Here is a 25,273-nt window from a genome sequence, read left to right on the forward strand (position 1 = left end):
GACCGAGCGAGCTACGGTCAAGTGGGGCATCTCCTTGAACTCGACATGGCCTAGAGACTAGGCTGATGCCATTTGTTTCCCTTTCTGTGATGATTTAAGCCTGCACATTTCTGGATTTCAGCTGTATTTGATGGTAAAGTTCATACTTCCCCTTTAGGATATGAAGGGGACCATTCAATCTTTTCACGTTGATGTCCACACAACCTCTCCCCGATGAGCCCATCGAAAATGGCGTGTCTCTGTGACCCAGAGGCAGCAATATGTCCAAAGCATCATTAAATCACAACTAGCCAGGCTTCATTTCAGGCCTACAATTAGCGTGGTCGCTTCATTCAGACCGAGGGAGCTACGGTCAAGTGGGGCATCTCCTCTAGGCACGGCCTAGAGACTACGGTGATGGCATTTGCCAACACTTTCAGTGTTGATTTCAGCATGTCCGTTTGGTGTTGTTTCATCACTGTTTAAACGTATTGGTAATGGACAATAAGTCAGCCATCAAGTCAATAAGATATCATACCCAATTTGTCCAACTCGTTTAGAAGCCAAATATCACATATTTCAGAGGCGGTTCTTTGATGGTTCGAACGCAGGTAACTATTGCAGGCTCTGTGTGTCTTTAAGCCCCACACTGTGTCACTCCATATTGACTGTATGTGTGAGTACAGAAAATCTCTGAATCCCGCCTTAACTTCTTGACGCACCCATCCCGTTAGAGGGATCATTTTCATCAACATACGCTCAATTGCAGAGCGCCAAATTCAAATTAAATGACTAAAGATATTTAATTTACATGAAATCACAAGTGCAATATAGCAAAACACAGTTTAGCTTGTTGTTAATCCACTTGGCATGTCAGTTTCAATAAAGCTTTTCGGCAAAAGCATAACAAGCGTTTATGTAAGAACATCTCTCTCAGTAGACAAAATATTACAAACAGCTAGCAGCCAAGTAGAGTGGTCACGAAAAGCAATAAATTAAATTGCTTACCTTTGATGATCTTCGGATGTTTGCACACACGAGACTCCCAGTTACACAATAAATGTTCCTTTTGTTCCATAAAGATTATTTTTATATCCAAAATACCTCCATTTGTTTGGCGCGTTATGTTCACAGACGTAAATTCCAAATAGTATCCGTAAAGTGCGTAGAAAGATGTCAAATGTTTTTTAAAATCAATCCTCAGGTTTTTTTTACAATATATAATCGATAATATGTCAACCGGAATGTAGCTTCTTCCATAGGCGAGAGAGAGAAAATGGCTGTTGCGCATGAAAAACTCTGCTGGCACCCAGCCATCAACTGACGCGATGGGTTCTTTCTCGCTCATTTTTCAAAATGAATGCCTGAAACTATGCCTAAAGACTGTTCACAGCTTGAGGAAGCCATAGGAAAAGGAATCTGGTTAATATCCCTTTAAATGGAGGCAAGGCATCCAATGGAACAGAGAGGTTTCAGAAAAATCAGCACTTCCTTGTTGGATTTTCCTCAGGTTTTCGCCTGCAATATCAGTTCTGTTATACTCACAGACAATATTTTGACAGTTTTGGAAACGTTAGTGTTTTCTATCCTAAGCTGTCAATTATATGCATATTCTAGTTTCTGGGCCTGAGAAATGGGGGCGTTCCATGACGCCGATTCAATGTCTGTGCTCATGGGGGCGTGGCCACTGACTTGGTTAAGACTTCATATGAAAAACAATTCTCTCATTTAGAAGGCCACATTATATACCACATTATATATTCTCACATATAGTTTCATATTTAATCATATACGTATCCCCACATTTGAATGTGGATCTGATCACTGACAATTATACCCATCCAGAAATACAGTTATGTTGTCCTACCGTCTTTAGCTACATCATAAATTATTAACACTTTCGACAGGATTGTTCTTTAAATACACACAGACCATTTCAAATGTTTGGAATACAGAAATACTGTTTAATTATTCAACCTTTTGATGTTACCGTACTGCAACGTCTCTCTTTGTGGTAACAAAGGGATTTAACTTCCATTTCTGAGAGTGGGGGGAGAGAGGTTTCCTGCAGGTTTTTATGACCATCATAAAACTGGATAGAGGTGGCGCCTATGATCCTCCCCCCAAGGGCTTGTCGTGACACAGCTTTAATGTATATGGCCTGATATCATCAGGTATATCCTTGTTTAAATTAATAGCCTACGACATTGGTGTCATATTGGCTCAAATAGGATGGCAGGGAGATTTGAATGTAACATTGAGCTCCAACCATTAGTGCTAAGTCAGGAGATCTAGCTTTGTCTAAACTTAACTTTACACCCTCAAGCTTACATAAACCTGCAGAAGCAATCTGCTCTGAACTATGATTCATGTTTTTAACCCATTTTGACTGTTCTAAACCCGCCAAGCCCGAGAATCCCCAAGGACTCTCCTTTTCAGAAGACAAATGCACATTAAGGTGTCTTTTCTTCCGATGTTCAGAAGGTTCTTGCACTCACATTAAACTTTACAATAGTGGTTTGATGTTCTTGTACCCCTTTGCTAGTGAAGGGGGGTAGCCTAGCAACGGTTAGATATTGCACTGTGAAAATGTTTAAAAAGCATTTAGCAGAAAGATGGAGTAGAACGACGAATTGATGTGGGGATGGTTTCATGCAGAACTGGTCATGTGGTGCGGTCATTAGTGGTTGATCCATTTTTGCTATCACAACGAACGTTTCAAAACCAAGTGCAATCAGGGTCTTCATTAGGACACACTGTACCAGGATGTTTTGCAAACAAAAATGTGTGTTTCTTATCGGAGCCCCGGGTAGTGCATCCCTGTTTCGGCCTATTTTTGTCGGCACACCCTAACAACAAACAAAAAAATGTTGCAATGTAAAACAAATCAAGGGGTTCCTTAATGGACACTCACAGGTAATCCTTTCCTGTTTCCGTTTTAATTTGTTTCGTGCCTAATGAACACTGGCCTGGTTGTGTCCAAATGCAGGCTGTTTGGGGATGAGTCAGACTTGCAGTTCTGGACGGTGGCAGCCCACTACCTCCAGTCGTTCGCCCAGGCTCGCCACCTCAGTGTGCCCGTCCCCGAGGGCCAGACCCCAGCCGAGGGGACCCAGGCCACCCCACAGGGCCACCTGGACATCTACCACGACACCCTGTGTGAGAGCTTCTACTTCCAGGTGAGCGAAAGAATGGACGTTTTTTTTTATTAGGCAGTGTGCCTTGTATAACACACTGGAATCTGGTTGAGGGAGAAATTGGACAACAGGCTCCTTGAAGGCGGGAATTAAATTAATGTGGATACCATTCCATTCCAGGATTTGCAATCAGCCCATCCTCCAATTTAAAGTGACACCAGCATCCACTGGTCTAACAAATCAATGTGTTGTCTCTACAAGGGATTTATTCTAGTTAACGTCCAAGGAGGTGGGCATCAGTGTTTGAGAGTTAATGGGTATATACCATTACATTTGTCAAACTGTCAACACCACAGGTTGTATTGGCCCCAGACCACATAGCAATTCCTCTAGCAGACAGTCCCCTGTGACCATTCTGCAGAGTCGGCAGTTTTGACCGGTCAATACACACAGTCACACAAACCGCCGACTGCCCTCCCTCGTCCCTTGTTTGTGGTGTGCTCTGTATTTTCCAGTATCCCTTTGCCTTTGCAGAGGAGATGGGGGAGGAGTGAAAAAATAGGAGTGTAGGGCGTAGGAGAAAAACTGAATAGTTGGATGGAGAAGAGAAGAGTGCCCTGAGAAATAATCCAGCAAGGCGGGTGGATTTTTTTCAACCTTAATAATTGATTGGATCCTCTCTGGGTGTATCCCAAATTGCACCCTATTCCCTTTATAATGTACTACTTTTTACCAGAGCTGTTTGTGCCCAAGTCAAAATTAGTGCACTTGTACTATATAGGGAATAAGCTGCCATTTTGGACACAGCAGGGTTAGGATTCAGGAGGTGTGCTAAATCGGTGTTCATTGTTTGGCATGTCTCTGTTATGTCTGTCGCATGACTGGGTGACATGGCAACCACGTGACAACCAGACTCAGCTGTGATCCACCCGCTTGTCAGTTTCCAAGTTGATGGAGAATACTTTTTAATCAGAGATGGTGCATTTGGGCCTTCATGCGCGTCACTTTCTTCTGTCGGTCTGTCTAATGGAGATTTCGACCAACATTCTTTTTTTAGGGCCTAGAAAATATCCATCTTGGATTGTACACTAAACAAAAATATAAAAGCAACATGTAAAGTGTATGCCCCATGTTTCATGAGACCAAATAAAAGATCCCAGAAATGTTCCATCTGCACACAAAAAAATATTTCTCTCAAATGTTGTGCACACATTTGTTTACATCCCTGTAAGTGAGCATTTCTCCTTTGCCAAGATAATCCATCCACCTGATAGGTGTGGCATATTAAGAAGCTGATTAAATAGCATGATCATTACACTGATGCACCTTGTGCTTGGGGACAATAAAAGGCAGCTCTAAAATGTGCAGTTTTGTCACGCAACACAATGCCACAGATGTCTCAAGATTTGAGGGAGCATGTAATTGGCATGCTGACTGCAGGAATGTCCACCAGAGCTCTTGCCAGAGAATTTAATGTTCATTTCTCTACCATTAGCTGCCTCTAACGTCATTTTGGATAATTTGGCAATACGTCGAACTGGCCTCACAACCGCAGACCACGTGTATGGCATCATGTGGGCGAGCCGTTTGCTGATGTTAACGTTCTGAACAGAGTGCCCCGTGGTGGCCGGGAAGTTATGGTATGGGCAGGCTTAAGCTATTAGCTAGCTATACTAACACAATTGCATTTTATTGATGGCAGTTTTAATGGACAAAAATACCCCGACAAAATCCTAAGGCCCATTGGAAAGCATTTTTTTTTTTTAAGTATCTGACCAACAGATGCAAATCAGTCATGTGAAATCCATAGATTAGGGCCTAATGCATTTCAATTGACTGATTTCTTCATATGATTTGTAACTCAGTCAAATCTTTTAAGTTGTTGCATATTGCGTTTATTTTTGTTCCGTATATTTCCATGTTCAAAGTGTAATTTAACAATACGTATTATCATAAGAAATGGCATTAACACATAAACCAATTAAGAAAGCTTTTTCTGTTGACTGGTAGTTGTTCTACTCAATACATCAAATAGCCTTCTCAAATACCAGAACTGTTTCCCTAGAAAAATCACTTCAATGCTTGACAGCGTAACAATAATGTCCGGTTTTTATTTGTCTGGTCAACATCTGTGAGAGCCAGACCAGTTTCTCACTTCCCCTTTAAATGTTGAAATAAGTATTATTCCTCTGATGCCATGCCCATGAGATGAAAGTAGACAATGATGAAAGACTCAGAGCACAAGTGCTGCTGGTACACTGTCCATTGTTCACTAGTGTCAAGTCATATCATAGTCCATGGGCTGTATAGATCAAGCTTCTCGGAGTTGGAGTGCTGATCTAGGATCAGGACCCCCACAATGTTATTCCTTGTTATCTAAAAGGAAAAACTGATCCAAGATCGGCACTCCTACACTGAGACACTTCAGCTACATGCCCATTGCCCACTAATATCAACATGAAGAAAAATTATCTGCAATATTATGTAAGATGTGACGAGCTTTCAGTCAAAAATACATTTGTCAGAGTATTCCAAAATCACCATAACATGAGCCTAATGAGAGGACACTGACAGTCTATGCCTATGGAAGGCTTTTGAACCTACTGAACAATAAGACAAATATCATTATTTGTATTTGGTTTTATGTCCAAAGCAGGTGGTTGACACAGAATTAATCTCTGAATTGAATAAAAGCTCTAGTTACCTTTGACATTTTAGTCATTTAGCAGATGCTCTTATCCAGGGCATCACAATCGTATCAAGTACATTTTCCCTCAAAAAGTAAAGACAGACATGTGTAACTAGCTCCCCAGCGTTTAAGTAAAACTGCCAAAGAATACTCACCAGCAGTGGAGGCCGGTGAAAGGAGCCATAAGACGATGGGCCCACTGCATTGGTCGGAACAAACAGAACGGTACCAAACAAGGACACCACGTTTGACAGTTAACTCCACTCCAACCACCACAATGAGCCTGCTCTCCCACAGGTCCGCCTCACCAGCCTCCACCGCCCACAACATCCAAAAGAAGAAGAAGAATGAATATCCATCAACCTACTACTCCCTTTTGTAATGAAATTGGGCCGCCTCCTATGTAAACACCCTTCAGTGCTAGCCACACTCCACCATATCCACTTTTTTCGAAGTGATTGAGTGTGAATATAACACTTACACCCTCCATTGTCTCCACTAAATTGAAAGTAATGGAGTGTAGATATAACACCAAACAAACCTCCATCAACTTCACTAATTTTAAAACAGTCACGTCACGACAGTCCATTATCATTCATGTGATGACTGCTATTCATCAAATAATGACCTACTATGTTTATTACTCGATGAAATTAATCATGTAACAATTAACTCATTAGGAATTTGGGGCACCAAGGGAAAAGTTTGTTTCATGATTTACCATTTCCCGAATTAACTCAAGAATATATCGATATCATACCACTCATCAGTTAATAATTTCCTCATCTAAGTCTCATTCTGAAGATCGTAGACTCCGTCAATCCGCACAAACCCGGGTCTCACTGATCATTCCGTACCACACAAATTGATTGTTATTTATTCACTAATAAGCTAAGTGATTACATAAGATACACATATACATACGGTATAGGTTATTGTATAGAAACGTAATACGATGACAAGTCCCTAGCGGACACTGGTTACCCAAGATGGAAATATAGAGAGAGAAACAACACTTGGATACATTTGTAAACTAAGCTTCGTTTAGCCCTAATACCTTGCCCCAAACTGCCGATCTTATGGGTAAGAAGTAATGTATGTAAACTGAGAAAAAAAATAAACGTCCTCACTGTCAACTGCGTTTATTTTCAGCAAACTTAACATGTGTAAATATTTGTATGACCATAAGATTCAACAACTGAGACAAACTGAACAAGTTCCTTACACAAATTGAATAATGTGTCCCTAAACAAAGGGGGGGTCAAATCAAAATCAAAAGTAACGGTCAGTATCTGGTGTGGCCGCCAGCTGCATGAAGTACTGCAGTGCATCTCCTCCTCGTGGACTACACCAGATTTGCCCGTTCTTACGGTGAGATGCTACCCCACTCTTCCACCAAGGCACCTGCAAGTTCCCAGACATTTTTGGGTGGAATGGCCATAGCCCTCACCCTCCGATCCAACAGGTCCCAGACATGCTCAATTGGATTGAGATCCGGGCTCTACACTGGCCATGGCAGAACACTGACATTCCTGTCTTGCAGGAAATCATGCACAGAACAAGCAGTATGGCTGGTGGCATTGTCATGCTGGAGGGTCATGTCAGGATGAGCCTGCAGGAAGGGTACCACATGACGGAGGAGGATGTCTTCCCTGTAACGCACAGCATTGAGATTTTTGATGGTGATGTCTGGTGAGGACCTGCCTTACAACAGGCCTACAAGCCCTTAGTCCAGCCTCTCTCAGCCTATTGCAGACAGTCTGAGTACTGATGGAGGGATTGTACATTCCTGGTATAACTCGGGCAGTTGTTGCCATCCTGTACCTGTCCCGCAGGTGTGATGTTCGGATGTACCGATCCTGTGCAAGTGTTGTCACACATGGTCTGCCACTGCGGGGACGATCAGCTGTCTGTCCCCTCTCCCTGTAGTGCTGTCTTCATAAGTTTTCATAACTGTGACCTTGATTGCCTACCGTCTGTAAGCTGTTAGTGTCTTAACGACGTTCTACAGGTGCATGTTCATTAATTGTTTATTGTTCACAGTGTTTAAAACCTTTATAATGAAGATCTGTGAAGTCATTTGGATTTGACTAATTATCTTTGAAAGACTGAAAAAGGGACTCTTTTTTTTTACGCGTTGAATGGCTTTGTTGGTGTATCTCTGTTGGGCCCAGGCCTTCGTGGGCCAGGTTCAGCTTGGTGATAAGGGTTCGACAGAGGCCTTGTTCTTTGAATGGCCTTCTCCTTCGTTCTCGGGTGTAAGTCTGATTGTCCACAATATGTCATATTGTCCTTCTTAGTTGTCTGTTTATTTGCACTCGTTCAGGAAGTGTGGTCTCCTGAGGACAGCTAATCAGCCGTGTCGATGATCCCAGATTGGTGATAAAAGCCGTGTAGACAATGATTTGAAGAGAAGAACCGTATGGTCCTGCTGAAATTCATCACCTTAGATACAGTACTCAGTACTCAACTGTATCATTGATTGTTATGAGGTTCCTTTGTCTTCTTCAAACTCGTGTTGCATTTCGGGGTCGTGACTAATTGTAGACCTCAGCTGCAGCTTGTGGCCCTTCTATTCTGAAATGTTCATTCTTAACTAAAATGCTTTATACACTAGGGTAGAACGTCTTGCTGACACGCTCTCTGGGTTCCCTGGGGTGTAGCTAGTTAAGAGGCAAGGTATCACAATTTACTATGATCTCGTTAGAGAAATAAAATCAGAATCTTAACGTCACAAAACATTCTCTTTATCCTGGATATTTTCCACACAACGCAAAGCATGTAAACATGACATACACCGTATGAAAATTCTTCAAGTTACAATGTTTTCGTTATAACGTCTTCATGCAACTTTTAATGACATCCCAAAATAGACGTTAATTTTCCATATTCCATCTCTCATAAGTCCCAATATCCCAGTGTCCATGGTTTGATGTTGAAGTTCTTGGGCGGTAAACTCTAATGTAACACAGAGACATTCCATTTGCCCAAATTAGGCCACAAAAGGAATCGTCTGCTGCCTATGGTTTACGATCGAGATGTCATTAAAAAAAACACATCCATCCCTCTCCCCCTCTACGGGAGAGAGAGAACTCTGTAGAGCTGATCCACTGTAACCTGGTCCTTTGGATCATCACAGGAGAGTCATGGCAGGACTGTGGTCAGAACATGTTAAAACAGAACCCCCCTGAACGTAGACAGTAAGCAAAGGTCAACTTCAAGTAACAAGACACTTTTCAATTTCAAAATTCAGTCTCTTAGTTCAGGCTCGCTTCAACAGGCTCAGCTCGCCTCCACACTTTTGCTCTCTTCTTTAGCCTTAGCAGGTTAACTAAGATGGTGTAGCAGATGGGGAAGATGATGATGATGATGCCACCAAAACAGCCTCTCTTCCTCTGTCCATTTTCAACTGTTGCACCAACATGTTCTGAACACTACATTTACCTTCAGTGAACTTGTGTGTTTAGCACTATCCCCTTAGTTGTCATAGAGAACTTTTGGTATTTTATTTATTTTTATTTATCCTTTATTTAACTAGGTTTGGTACACAGCACTTCTTCTGCCCAGTATCTTCTCCTCAGTCCTCTTATAATACTCTGATTAGCTCTTGTGTTTTGGAAAATCCATCGAGTCTATCCACTAGACAATGTAATTCTAGATTTTATTACTTTTCTTCTTTGTTCTGAAAACACTTTCATGCATTTGTCTGAGTTTCATCAATTATCCTGCAGTGAACATTAAATGCAATCATTGTGATGAGTTGTTGCGGAATATAAATGTCTGATGGAGCTTGGCAGTGCAATAGAATAACGATTCTTGAATATTTAAACAAAATGTTCTCAACATGTTCTCTTTACCTAGTCTCTATCCCTTTACCTTCTTACTCTCCATCTCCTGTCTCTCATACTTTCTCATGTAATGATCTCATGAACAATCTCACCAGGCCAAAAAAATATATTATATTTCGGGAATTTAAGAGGAGGTTGGTCGATAAATATGTAGATGACAATTGTGATTGCCACTCGTACCACGTGACTTGAGGATTGCGTTTGCTATGTTTTGTTTGTAACGTAATTGAATGTACCTTTACTATATGTGTGTAACTTTAGTAACTGTTGATGGCTGCCATCTTGAAACAGGTCTCTCTTGTAAAATATATTTTTATTTCAATGATACGAATCTGGATAAGTAAAGGTTAAATAATAATCTCTCCATCTCGTCCTCTTTCTCTCTCATCTCTAAGTCTCGCTCTCTTTGTGTTGTAACAGAGGTTCCAGTTGGAGCGAGTCCATCTACAGGAGGTGAAGAGGTCCAGTTATGAACACACCAAGAAGTGTGCTGACCAGCTCCTCCTGCTGGGACAGGTCAGTACTACTGTCTTTACACTACTGTATGGGCTTCTGTAGAAGTTGTCATATGCACACACAAATACAATATTCTTTCTTTCAGACTAAATCTCTATTTTGCACACAAACACTTGTACACACACACACGCCTGAGCACACCTGCAGAAGAACATATACTGCAATCTGTCTTTCATACACAAAATATTTACAACGCGCACACTGTTCTTTTCTGCTCGCTCCCTCTTTCTCTCACCCCTTCTCTCTCTTCTCTTTTCTCTGAATGGAGCCTGATGGACAGGGATGAGTGTTGTTGCTCTCTTTCCCTCCAACACCCCTGTCAGTGGAGGATGAAGACGCGCCAATAGGGCTGTTAAGGTGACCGTATTACAGCCACACCAGCAGTTACCAGTTATGACGTTGTCAAATTCTACGTGACCGCTGAGTTACGGTGACAAGGCTACTCCAAAACTGCGTTCTGTATGAATGCCACCACTCGTACCGCTGATGGTCATTAGTAGCCTACCAAACTTGCTAAAGTACCTCAAGTTGCTAATGGCCTCGTATTTGGGGCGCTCTATTGTCCCTCTAATCACTCTGACATCAATGCAAATATCATCAAAAATCAAATCAAACACTTCATGCCATTGGAACACATTTTGGAATGTGAGGCTAATAATTAGCTGGTTGATAAGCTGAAACAGGTTATTATCATCTGAGGTTGGAGTGAAAACCTTCAGGAGGGTTAGCACTCAAGGAACAGGTTTGGAGACCCCTGGCATTGAATTTCAGCAGAATAGCACATGTCACGCAGTGAGAGCCAGCTCCTAAAAAAATAGCTTGTTGATGCGTGGAATGAAATGTGTTCTTATAAGCCCAGTTATTGCGGAACATTTCTATACACTATATCAAATAAAATGTGATTTGATTTGTAATTTATACAGTAATGTTGGGTATTACAGTAAAATACTTTTTTTTTTTACTGCACCATACTGTAAATGATGGTAGATTTTGTGGCTGAGGATAGAATTATTCAATTTCTAATGGTACTGTAATTCCACCCCACAGAATATCTTTGGAGTGCCAAAAACCTTTTCACCACTAGTGGTCGCATGGTATTGTTCTTTCTGTCGTATTAACATAGTTTGATGCATGGTAAGAGGCTATATTTATTGCACCTGTGAGAGAGAATTTAAATTTAAAAAATATATACATTTTACATTTTTAATTTAACTAGGCAAGTCAGTTAAGAACAAATTCTTATTTGGGTTAACTGCCTTTTTCAGGGGCAGATCAACAGACTTTTACCTTGGCAGCTTTGGGATTCGATCTGGCAACCTTTCGGTTACTGGCCCAACGCTCTAACCACTAGGCTACCTGCCGCCCCGTACTTATACTGCCCCATCAATTTAAAATGTACAGTGCCTTCAGAAAGTATTCATACCCATTGACTTATTTCACATTTTGTTGTGTCTTTGGCTATGCCGGATTAAGTGATATGACATGCTATTCTATAAAATCCTTTTTCCATAATATTACCTGATTGAGCTAATCATGTAAATGTAATTAACTAGAGAGTCGGGGCACCACAAAATAATATTTATAGAGCTGTTCCGAATAAACTCTTAAAGACCTAGTAATATTTTACATCAATAGCAGTCAATATTAATCGTCATCTTAATTCAGTCTCATCTGAAAGTTGAAGTTGAATCAGCAATACAAAATTGGGTTTAATTATTTATTTACTAAATACCTAACTAATCACACAGAATTACATATACACAGAATGAATTATACCTTGATTACAAATTACGTCATAAATGAAAACGTCCCTAGCGGGCGGAACAGATATGACAGCTGGTAACACAAAAGAAAAGGGGCTGGGTTTGAATGAAAGAGCGGAAGACTGGGGGACAAAAGGAGAAGCTATACTATCGTAAATACAGTATCTTATGCATTCTAAATTACCGCCCATTTGGAAAAGGAAAATGTGAATAAATATTTACTCTGAGCTGCGCTTCGGTAGGTCGGTGGTAGATGGAAGGCCGTGTTGCCAAACCGAGTCCTTTGTCCTTTGATGAATGTCTCTGGTGGTCAATTGGATACGTTGAAGTAACGTCGTTGTGTGGTGGAGGGGATACTCTTGTCTGTTCTTTCCTAGCCCGTGTTTGCAGCTGCTGTTGCTAACTCAATGGCTAGGAGGTATCAAGTTAATACCATTCGCAACCAAAGCTTACTCTGAGGTTGGCTTAGTTCTGTAGTTGACATGTTAGTCCTTTTAACGCAGAGTCTGCAGACCTCACGTACATGGAACAGGATGTTACATTTTTGTCAAGGCTTTATATAGTGGACTGTGTTTGAAAAGTTTTAGAACCCATGACTCTTCATAGGGGCGGGCCACTGATTGATAAGAGCCCTAACCTTATGAAAACCCAAATCTCTCATTTGGAAGCTAAAATTACATTTAATCTCTTCACCCATAATTTTATATTCAAACATTGAAATTGAACAACAATTCCATGTGACTCCTATGTGCAGACTTTCCACTGTAGAGTTTGTCATCCTATCATTGATGAGAATGTCCCAGATGACAACCGAACTGACATCATATTCATTAAGTACCACCGCATATGTTCAATTGGTCGGATTACCAGAATATAGTTCATTTCCCCCCACCTTCTGATGTTCCCAGGATCTCTATGTTAACCAAGGGGTTTTCAAATTTCACATCAGTAGGGTAGAGAGAGGAAAAAGGGGGTAAGAGGTATTTATGACTGTCATAAACCTATCCCCGGGCCAACGTCATGACATGTGTTACAGCCTAAATTCAAAATGTATAAAATATTATTTATTTTTCTCACCCATGTACACTATAATGACAAAGTGAAAACATGTATTTTATTTTCTTTGCAAATGTACTGAAAATGAAATGCAGAAATATTCATTCTGCATTTCAAACCCCCGAGTCAATACTTTGTAGAAGCACCTTTGGCATCAATTACAGCTGTGAGTCTTTCTGGGTAAGTCTCTAAGAGCTTTCTACACCTGGATTGTGCAACATGCTCCTTATTCTTTTCAATATTATTCAAGCTCTGTTATATTGGTTGTTGATCATCGCTAGACAGACATTTCCAAGTATTGCCATAGATTTTAAATTTAAGTCCAACTGTAACTCGGCCACTCAGGAACATTCAGTTTCTTCTTGGTAAGCAAGGGTTTGGCCTTGCATTTTAGGTTATTGTCCTGCTGAAAGGTGAATTAATCTCCCAGTGTATGGTGGAAAGCAGACTGAACCCTATTTTCTTCAAGGATTTTGCCTGTCCTTAGCTCCATTCCATTTATTTTGTATCCTTTATCCTCATCAGTCCATAATGATTACAAGCATACCCATAACATGATGCAGCCACCACTATGCTTGAAAATATGGAGAGTGGTAATCAGTAATGTGTTGCAATGGATTGGCCTCAAACATAACACTTTGGATTCAGAAGAAAATGTTTATTGCTTTGCCACATGTTTTGCGCTTTTTCTTTAGTGTCTTGTTGCGAACAGGATGCATGCTTTGGAATATTTGTGTTCTGTACAGGCTTCCTTCTTTTCACTATGTCAATTAGGTTAGTATTGTGAAGTAACAATAATGTTGTTGATTCATTCTCTGTTTTCTCCCATCACAGCCATTAAACACTGTACCTGTTTAAAAGTCACCATTGGCCTCATGGTGAAATCCCAGAGCAGTTTCCTTCCTCTCCGGCAAATGATTTAGGAAGGACACCTGTATCTTTGTAGTAACTGGGTGTATCGTATTGATGCACCATCCAAAGTGTAATTAATAACTTTACCATGCTCAAAGGGATATTCAATTCAATCTTCTTATTTTTTTACACATCTACCAATAGGTGCCCTTCTTTGCAAGGCATTGGAAAACTTCCCTGGTCTTTGTGGTTGAATCTGTGTTTGAATTTCAGTGCTCGACTGAGGGACCTTATAGATAATTGTGTGTGTGGGGTACAGAGATGAGGTAGTCATTCAAAAATCCTGTTAAACACTGTTATTGCACACCGACGTGAGTCCATGCAATTTATTTTGTGACTTGCACATTTTTACTCCTGAACTTATTTAGATTTTCCATAACAAAGGGGCTGAATATTTACTGACTCAAGACATTTAAGCTTTAAATATTTTATGAATTTGTTTTAAAAAATAAAATAAAAAACTCTTTACATTATGGGGTGTTATTGTGTTTTGGCCAGTGACTAAACATCTCAATTTAATTCATGTTTAATTCAGGCTTTAACGCAACAAAATGTGGGGTATGAATACTTTTCTGAAGTCACCGTATAGGGTACAGACTGGAGTGGCAGCAAGTCTTAAACCTTAAATGGTTGAGACATTTTGCCATGTTCTTTTGGTCTGTAGTCACTGCCAGTTTTGGAAGCCTTTGTTAACTTTTTGGTGACTGGGTGGCAGTATTGAGTAGCTTGGATGAATAAGGTGCACAGAGTAAACTGCCTGCTACTCAGCCTTTAAAGCGTATATGCATATAATTAGTATATTCGGATAGAAAACACTCTGAAGTTTCTAAAACTGTTTGAATGATGTCTGTGAGTATAACAGAACTCATATGGCAGGCGAAAACCTGAGAGAAATCCAACAAGGAAGTGGGAAATCTGAGGTTTTGTAGGTTTTCAACTCGTAGCCTATCGAAGATACAGTGGGATATTGGTAATGTTGCACTTCCTAGGGATTCCACTAGATGTCAACAGTCTGTAGAACCTTGTTTGATGCTTCTACTGTGAGGTGGGGCCAAATGAGAGGGGATTGAGCCAGGTGTCTGGCAGATTGCCACGAGCTCATGATGCGCGGTCATGTGAAAGTTAGCTTGCGTTCCATTACTTTTCTACGGACAAAGGAATTCTCCGGTTGGAACATTATTGAAGATTTATGATAAAAACATCCTAAAGATTGATTATATACATCGTTTGAATTGTTTCTACGACCTGTAATTTAACTTTTTGGACTTTTCGGCCGACCTTTCGGCTGGACTTGCACGAGCGTTTGGATTTGTTTACCAAACGCCCTAACAAAAGGAGCTATTTGGACATAAATTATGAACTTTATCGAACAAATCAAGCATTTATTGTGGAACTGGGATTCCTGGGAATGCATTCTGATGAAGAACATCAAAGGTAAGTGAATATTTATAATGTTATATCTGACTTCTGTTGACTGCACAATATGGCAGATATCTTTTTGGCTTGTTTGGTCTCTGAGCGCCGTACTCAGATTATTGCATGGTGTGCTTTTTCCGGAAAGTTGTTTTTTTAAATCTGACATAGCGGATGCATTAAGGAGAAGTTTCTCTAAAGTTCTATGTATAATAGTTGTATCTTTTATCAATATTTATTATGAGTATTTCTGTAAATTGATGTGGCTCTCTGCAAAATCACTGCATGTTTTGGAACTACTGAACATAACACGCCAATGTAAAATTAGGTTTTTGGATATAATTAAGCACTTTATCGAACAAAACATACATGTATTGTGTAACATGAAGTCTTATGAGTGTCATCTGATGAAGATCGTCAAAGGTTAGTTGATTAATTTTATCCATATTACTGCTTTTTGTGACTCCTCTCTTTGGCTGAAAAATGGCTGTGTTTTTCTTTGACTTGGTGGTGACCTAACATAATCGTTTGTAGTGCTTTCGCTGTAAAGTCTTTTTGAAATCAGACACTGGCTGGATTAACGAGAATTTTATCTTTAAAATGGTGTAAAATACTTGTATGCTTGAGGAATTTTAATTGAGATTATTATTTTTTTTTGGGGCACTTTCACTGGCTGTTGGCAGGGTGGGACGCTACCATCCCGAATATCCCAGAGAGGTTTTAAGGCCTCTAGAAATGCAAGTGAAATATAACACCAACAATGTATTAATATGCTGTAATGTGTAAACACTTGCTTTTACCAATCCCTTGTAATTACAGTAAAATACTGTGAAATACAAACCTCTCCCCTCAATTAATTTCATCCATTCATTCTGATTACGGTGGCATTTGTTTTTACAGTATAATACAGTTCATTTTACGGTATTGTACTGTGTACAGTACTTGCGTTGATACCATTTTTATATAACAGTAGGTGTAGGCTTACTGTAATATGAAATACCGAATTTTACATGCCACTGAGCTGCCTGTAAGTGACTGTCAAATTCTGGATCCCAGATTTCTATTGCTAGGCTACTATATTTATTTCTCAACTGCTAATTTGGCACATTGCTTCGCAATACAACTGGAGTAGCCTACCTGGCTTTAATGAAAATTAATGAATCACAAACCCCAATCCATTCGCTATTTAAGTGGTAATGGGTGATTTTTTTATTTATTTTTTTTTATATATTTTTTTTTTTACTTCCCCTGTTTTGACAGGTGCATGATAATGAGTCATTCTACATTTAAAATCTTATCTAATTTCGAACGCATGCATTTTCCCCCTGACTTTTTTAAATTATCAATAGTCACATCATGCAGCCCATAGCGTACAGTGCCAGAAAGTATGCACACCCCTTGACCTTTTCCACATTTTGTTGTGTTACAGCCTGAATCTAAAATTTATTAAATTGAGATGTTTTGATGCTGGCTTACACACAATACCCCATATTGTCAAAGTGGAATTATGTCTTTAGGAATTTGAACATTAATAAAAAAATGTATAGCTGAAATGTTTTGAGTAAGTATTCGACCCCTTTGTTATAGCAAGCCTAAATAAGTTCAGGAGTGAAAATGGGCTTAACACATCACGTAAATTGCATGGACTCACTCTGTGTGCAATAATAAATAGCGTTTAACATTATTTTTGAATTACTGCCTTATCTCTGTACCCCACACATACAATTATCTGAAGGTTCCTCAGTCGAGCAGTGAATTTCAAGCACATATTCAACCAAATGACCAGGGAAGGTTTCCAAAGATGATAAAAATGTATATCCCTTTGAGCACGGTGAAGTTATTAATTACAACCACTGTGCTTATTATTATTATTTGACCCTGCTGGTCATCTATGAACGTTTGAACATCTTGGCCATGTACTGTTATAATCTCAGCCCTGCACAGCCAGAAGAGGACCGGCCACCCCTCAGAGCCTGATTCCTCTCTAGTTTTTTTCCTAGGTTCCCCCCTTTCTAGGGAGCTTTTCCTAGCCACCGTGCTTCTACATCTGCATTGCTTGCTGTTTTGGGGTTTTAGGCTGGGTATAGCACTTTGTGACATCGGCTGATATAAAGAGGGCATTATAAATACATTGGATTGATTGACTTTGGATGGTGTGTCAATACACCCAGTCACTACAAAGATGGTCATCCTTCCTAAGCTAAGTCAGTTACCGGAGAGGAAGGAACCCGCTCAGGGATTTCATGAGGCCAATGGTGACTTTAACAGTTAGAGTTTAATGAGAAAATTGTAGATGGATCAACAACATTGTAGTTACTCCACAATACTACTCTTATTAACAGATTGAAAGGAATGAAGCCTGTATAGAATACAAATATTCCAAAACATGCATCCTGTTTGCAACAATGAACTAAAGTAATACTTCAAAAAATGTTGCAAAGCAATTCACTTTTTGTCCTAAATACAAAGTGTTATGTTTGGGGCAAATCCAATACAACACATTACTGAGTACCACTCAATATTTTCAAGCATAGTGGTGGCTTCATCATGTTATGGGTACGCTTGTAATGGTTGTTGAATGGGGAGTTTTGTTAGGATAAAAAAATAACAGAATGGAGCTAAGCACAGAGCAATAATTTTTTTAAGAATAATGGGCAAATGTTGCACAATCCAGGTGTAGAAAGCTCTTAGAGAATTACCCAGAATAACTCACAGCTGTAATCACTGCCAACGGTGCTTCTGCAAATGATTGACTTGGGACAGTGAGTAGTTATCTAAATTAGATATTTCTGTATTTCATTTTTAATAAATTTGCAAAAATGTAAGAACATGTTTTCACTTTGTTATTATGGGGTGTTGTCTGTAGATGGGTGAGAAAGAAAAAAATATATATTTAATCTATAAAAACAAACACATACATCAGTAATAAAGTCCTCAATCAGTTTTCTGAATTGCTCTAGAGCAGGTTTTCTCAAACTGGTTCACTACACGCAATACGTTTTTTCTTCACATTTTCAAACAATCCATTTATGTTTTCCAACGGGGCCATACATTTGGGTGAGTTTTTTTTTTTCTCGCCTGAGTAGCCTCGTTTCACTGCCCCCCCAAAAAATAAGCCATCTAGTGTTCAACAAAATAACAACACAATGTCAAATACAGGTAGCGTAGTCAAATAATTTACATCCAATCACATTAACCGCTGCTCATTCCGTTTGTTCGAAAATTGATAAATGGTTAAAAAGAAGTCGGGCCTGCATCCATAGACATATACCAGCTCTACTGGTAGTACTGCTACTACCAGCAGTACTACACCTGCACCTGTCGACGACAAGTTCTTCTGCTTCCACAAGCATATCCAATGCTAGCATCAGTAATTCTACATTTGTTCTTTGTCCAGCTAGCATGGACACTGACAGTTGTGAATCTGATGCAGCCGAAGAGCTACTGCCCCTTACCCGAGAAAGCACCGAAAAACAGACAGGGACGTTGGACCATCGAGGAGGCACTAATATTATGAGAACTACATTGATTTGGGGTTCACTTATATTGGGAGTAGTGCCTTTCCTCAGCCACCGTGTGTTATATGTGCAAAACTACTATCTCACAACTCGATGAAACCTTCGCTCTTGCGCAGACATTTAGAAACAAAACATGAAGATTAGATAAATAAGCCACGGGAGTTTTTTGAGCGAGTATTAAGACTTTTGAGTAGTAAGACATGTATAAAAGCAACAGATGCCATTAATAAGGAGGGGCTAGAAGCGTCTTATATGGTGAGCTACCGAGTGGTTAGGACAGGCATCCCCATACTGTTGTGGAGGACTTAATTATTCCTGCTGCCGCGTTTATTGCTGGGACAATGCGGGAGGAAAAGGCCCCAAAAACTATACAGTCAATGCCTTCATCAAACAACACTGTTTCATGATGCATCAGTGACATGGCAGGAGATGTTTTGAAACAATTAATGCTTCGCATACAAGCCAGTGCTGTATAGCTGGATGAGTCAACAGACGTGGCGGGCCTGGCACAGGTTCCTGGTATATGTCCGTTACGTTTATGGGGGGTCAATTAAGGAAGACATACTCTTCTGCATATCACTGGAAACCAGAACAACAGGAGATATTTTTAAAGTACTGGACAGCTTTGTGACATCAAATGGACTTTGGTGGTCAAGATGTGTTGCGATCTGTACTCATGGCGCAATAGCCATGACAGGGAGACATAGTGGAGTGGTAACGCACATGCAAGCAGTTCCTCCCGATGCCACTTGGGTACTCCGCAGCATCCACTGAGAGGCTCTTGCTGCCCAGGCAATGCCTGACAGCTTGAAAGACGTTTTGGAGGCTACAGTGAAAATGGTTAACTTTGTTAAAGCAAGGCCCCTGAACTCTTGTGTATTTTCTGCACTATGCAATGATATGGGCAGCGACCATGTAACTCTTTTACCACATACAGAAGTGCACTGGTTATCAAGGGGCAAAGTATTGACACATTTCTTTGAAATTGAGAGATGAGCTTAAAGTTTTCTTTACTGACCATAATTTTTACTTGTCTGACCGCTTGCATGATGATGACGTTTCTCACACGACTGTCCTATAGCGAAGCACCTGAGTGAGTTGGGTGTGCAATTACGCAGGTACTTTTCCAAAACACGACACAAACATTTGGATTCGTTATCCCTTTCATACCCTGCCTCGAGTCCACTTACCAATATCTGAACAAGAGAGCCTCATCGAAATTGTAACAAGCGGTTCTGTGAAAATGTAATTTAATCAAAAGCCAGTGCCAGATTTCTGGATTAGGCTGCGCTCAGAGTATCCTACCTTGGCAAATCACGCTGTTAAGACCCTGATGCCCTTTTCAACCATGTACCTATGTGAGAGTGGATTCTCGGCCCTCACTAGCAGGAAAACTAAATACAGGCACAGACTTTGTGTGGAAAATTATATAAGAAAGACTCTCCAATACAACCCAACATTGCAGAGTTATGTGCATCCTTTCAAGCACACCCTTCTCAATAACCTGTTGTGAGTTATTTACAATTTTTGATGAACAAATAAAGTTGTATATGTAAGATGGCTACATAAAGAGTCAAACAACCCGAGTCAGGTTGTGACGACAACTCACACTCATTATTATGTTTTATATTTGAGATTCTTCAAGGTATCCACCCTTTGCCTTGATGACAGCTTTGCAAACTCTTGGTGTTCTCTCAAACAACTTCATGAGGTAGTCACCTGGAATGCTTGTCCAACAGTCTTGGAGTTTCCGTCACTCTCACTTGATAATGCCTCAAATTTCCCAGCGGCATCCCCTTTGTCTGGTCATAATGCACCCTAAAAAAACCTATGCCTCTTGCAGCCCTTCTCCCTGTGTGCTGCCTGCTCCGAAGCACCACTCACCTCACTCACACAGCTCCATCACATCATCTGGTCTTTCTCACAGGCTACAAGTGAAGACAGACACATCGGGGACGCAACTGCCCGAGGTGCATATTGAATATATTTTAAGAACTGTCCACATTTACTTTTTGTCAGCCAACAAGATGAGTAGGCCTGAAGACAGCAAAAGCACTAGCCTATGTCAATCTACTATCCCCATAGTACAAAAGTTGAGCTATTCTGTGCGAGAAATAAATATTCCAAACATAATCTGGGACAGTTGTGGGATGCGATAGATCCCAAATTAACACAACCACTATAATAAAAAAAAATGAAAAAGGATTTTGCGAAATGAGGCTGACGCAACAGAACGTTTAGCTGAAATTGTTGATGAACTATTACTTTCTTCACATTATAAGCGCAGCGTTGCACACACGGCAGTAGGCTATAAGCGCGAATGTTCCATTAGCGGGAAAACACCATTATCAAAATTGACCACAAATGTGATTATGCATGTTATGCATTTTTATGGTGAAAATTATCTTCCCAAAACTTGAAACTCGTGCTGCATACAGTATTGTAAAGTGGATTAATGTGCTTCTTTTTAAGAATTTATTTGGCCACTTTAGTTGTGATTACAAACCTTATCAAAACGTGTGCGACTATGATTCGACTAAGTAAAAAAAAAATTGGTTATAATAATATTGTTTCTTGCCTTAACCTGTTCATCATTCACAAGTGATAACATATCATACCTTAAGGTAACATTTTGACATTCGCCATATGGTTAGTGAGAAAGTCCACATTGCAAATGTACGGTCCCTTACTAGACGTCCGACAACGTTTCGACGGCGTCGGGCCTTGCAGCAGGGCCGGATCTTCCAGGAAGTCATCAAACGAACTCTCTCGGACATTCGGTTTCCGTTTTATAATTTTTTTAAATTTGTCATTTTTCCGCTCTCCCGGTAAATCCCCCAAGAGGGCAAATGGAATCATATTGCAAATGTACAAAACATCACCAATCACTACGTGGCCTTATCTTCTAAATGGAAAATATTTTGAAGACGGAACTTGGTGAGCATAGTTTTGGCATAATGGGCAGTTGGCCCCGAACAAGATGGCGTCTATGCCTCAACGTTTTTTGAGTTATGGACATTTTTCTGGGATTAAAGGTCGAAAAATGAAAATAGAGCAATAATATTTCCGCTTCACGTCAAAGTAAATGAACCTACGGTGTCAATAAAAAAAGAACCTGCCATTTATCTATCGTCATTTAATTTAATCGTACAATGTCAAATTGGTGATGTTCAAAAATATATATATATTATTTTTTTTAATTACAGATCCAGTTGCAGTGTGTTCACACAAATCTTTTTCAAGGGTGCTTCGGAGCTCTGCGAGATTTCTGAGATTTTCTGTGATTTTCTGAAATAACACACACTCACTAACCCCTCCATAAATAAGTCAGTTCTTAACGTAAATACTTATAACTCAAAATTCTATAAGTGCCTACCGCAAGGAGGATATGTGTTCACTTTCAGCTTCCTGTGTCAACCGGAAGTGCCTTAAAATGGTGTCATAGGTGCTGTTTCGAAGGGTTAAAAGGTCAGATCTTTTCAAAACTTTATATGTGTGATTAGGCAACCCTCATGAACTGTAAGTCAATAATTTCTCCCAACAGATGTCAAAGAAAAGCTCTCTCACACACACACACATACACACAGCAAGGATGGAGTAACAAAGTGCAGTGCTTAAAGACACACAGAGCCTGCAATGGCATTACCATCATCTCTTGGCTGTGCCGAGTTCAACGAGATGCCCCACTTGACCGTAGCTCGCTCGGTCTAAGCACAGCGACCATGAGAAAAAGTAGGCCCAAAATGAAGCCTGGCCATAAATGTAATTTGCTTTTGGGTGACAGTGAGAGAACCGTTAAGGTAAGAAGCACAATTCGACCTCAGGTACGTTCCTGAGGTCCTCCCGATCTGTGCAAGCCTAACCTTGACCGTGTGGCATTAACCCTTAACAGTAAATCAGGGTTTTTTGATCTCACAGATTACAATGACATCTCTCCTTATAGGAATACATTGCCTGCTCCCCTAAATTCAACCTAGAGCCTATGTGGGTTAATAATGCCTTATGAACCTGTCTTCGATGACAGTCCATCAGGCCACTATGAGGTCTACCTGTGTTGATTCTAAGCTTCCTGAAGCAACTGGAAGTGGTTAAAATCACCCTAAAAGTGTTTTTCCATACCTATATAACTGATGTTTGATAGAAATAGTGAATTCAACCCTGTGTAAATCAGTCAGTTCTTAACGTATAGACTTAAAACTCAGGATTCTGTAAAAGCATACCCCAATGAGGATGTGTCTACTTTTAGCTTCCTGTGCCAACCGGAAGTGCCATAAATGGTGTCATAGGGGCTGTTTTGACGGGTTAAAAAAGTCAGATCTTTCCAAAATGTCATATGTGTGATTAGGCAACCCTCATGAACTGTAAATCAGTCATTTCTCCCATAAACTTTCCAAGAAAAACTCTCTCTCACACACACACACAGCTTGGACGGAGGGACACAGTGTGGTGCGTAGAGACAGACAGTGCCTGCAATAGTTACCTTTGTTCGAACAGTTAAAGAACCATCAGACCTAGAGTTCTGAAACTTTAGAAACCTGTTCTAGAGCTCAAGTCGATAGTGTGTGGTGATGTGGGTGTGGTGTCAGTTTATCAGTTTGGTGTCAGAATGACATCTAATTGACTGATGGACGTTGACTTGCTGGCTGACTTTTGTCCATTTGCAATATGTTTAAACAGTGAGGTACCATCACCAAAATGACATTCACCCCCCCACCCGTGCCCATCCAATAGTCATTTTGGACATTTTTCAAAAAATCGGTAAAAAACAACAGTCCCACTTCTCCCTCATCATACATGACAAATAGACCATCTAGGTTGATTCATGGCTTAACATAGTGCTATATATCATTTTGGCAGTATAAATGCCTTTTGACACTTTCAAATCACATTTGGAAATTTCTTATGACATTTGGCCTAAAAAAAGTGACCTGACTTTGACTTTTGACTTCCTATGAAATCATATTGCAAATGGACAAAACATATGCCTTATGCACAAGTTATTTTTAAATTATGATAATAAAATATGACTAAAGTATGTTGATACAGTTCTTATACATGTGTTATTGACAAAAAAAATCGAAAGAATTTCCAAAAATGGTCCAGAAAACACTTTTTTTTAAGGGGGTGATAAGATTTTGAATTTTTTTTTACTTTTGGGTCTTGACTTGTTACATTTGCAATATGAAAAATCATGGTGGAGCGCACTCGCCATCTGTTGGATTTTTGCAGTGTTACACTTGGCATTTTCCATATGGCATTTGCAATCAACTTTGAATGAAACAATGCCGAATTGAGTGGTATTGGACACTGTGTATATGGTTGTTAGTGCCAATATGTTCCCATTCATTTTGTCCATTTCAGGGGGGAGTTCCCTTACATTCGTAAGTGATAGGCTAATTTTGTCACCCAACAGACTATTCTTGATTTAATCTTGGCTTTACATATACTAAATAATATATGTGTGAAACTCGTTTTAATTTAGAATTGACCATTAACATGCACCTGACTTGAAACAGGGGCAGGGGAAAAAATACATGTCATCTCTGCACTTAAATAGTGAATGGAGGACACTTTTCCTGTGGTTCACTTTCATGCCAGCCAGGTAGGCTATACTCCTGTTGAAAATATAAGCAATGTGCTTTTTATATTTGCTTAATATTAGGAAAGTTGAGAAATAAATATAGTAGGCTTAGCATATAGAAAGCTGATGGGATCCTTCTCTTTTTAAGAGAGGCCATCAATATGTTTTCTCGCACAATTGCATAGCCTATAGAAATGTTGTGCAGCATGACCTCAAGGACTCTCATGAAGTGTTTGATTAGATTTGATGCCATTTGAATTGATGTCATAGTGATTAGAGGGACAATAGAGTGCTGAGTACCAGGCAGTTAGCAAATTTGGTTGGCTACTAATGACCATTAGCAGCATCAGAGCTTGGAGAAGCCAAATTACCGTGACTAAATGGTCATGTGGAATTTGACTGCCTTCATGACTCGTGACCACCGGTGTGGCAGTAATACGGTCACCACAACAGCCCAAATCTACACACAATACCCCATTTTTTTATTTCTTTGCAAATGTATTTAAAACCTAAATATCACATTTACGTCAATATTCAGATTCTTTACTCAGAACTTTGTTGAAGCACTTTTTGCAGCAATTACAGCCTCGAGTATGACGCTACAAGCTTGGCACACCTGTATTTGGGGAGTTTCTCCCATTGTTCTCATGCTCTGTCAGGTTGGATGTGGGTGATGTTAAGCCAGGTTTAAGTCCAGGTTCTGGCTGGGCCACTCAAGGACATTCAAAGAGTTTTCCCGAAGCAACTCCTGTGTCGTCTTGGCTTTGTGCTTAGGGTTGCTGTCCTGTTGGAAGGTGAACCTTCACCCCAGTCTGAGGTCCTGAGCGCTCTGGAGCAGGTTTTCATCAAGGATCTGTCTGT

At 40.1% G+C, this 25,273-nt stretch overlaps 1 protein-coding gene across 4 annotated transcripts in view; it reads left to right on the forward strand.

Annotated features, from left to right (window-relative positions):
* The window catches only part of wdr11 (WD repeat domain 11), a 134,973-nt gene that overhangs the window by 99,391 nt on the left and 10,309 nt on the right, over window positions 1-25,273 (forward strand). For 3 of the 4 annotated variants that reach the window (XM_021605791.3, XM_090235159.1, XM_090235170.1), the window contains 2 exons: window positions 2,969-3,158; window positions 10,074-10,169. In XM_021605791.3, the coding sequence (XP_021461466.2) occupies window positions 2,969-3,158; window positions 10,074-10,169 (286 nt within the window). Of the gene's footprint in view, window positions 1-2,968; window positions 3,159-10,073; window positions 10,527-25,273 lie in introns of all 4 variants that reach the window. The other variant, XR_016496138.1, reaches the window with a different exon arrangement.

This window comes from Oncorhynchus mykiss, chromosome 1, assembly GCF_057628025.1.
Source record: "Oncorhynchus mykiss isolate SJ-2025 chromosome 1, ASM5762802v1, whole genome shotgun sequence".
NCBI classification, from domain to species: domain Eukaryota; kingdom Metazoa; phylum Chordata; class Actinopteri; order Salmoniformes; family Salmonidae; genus Oncorhynchus; species Oncorhynchus mykiss.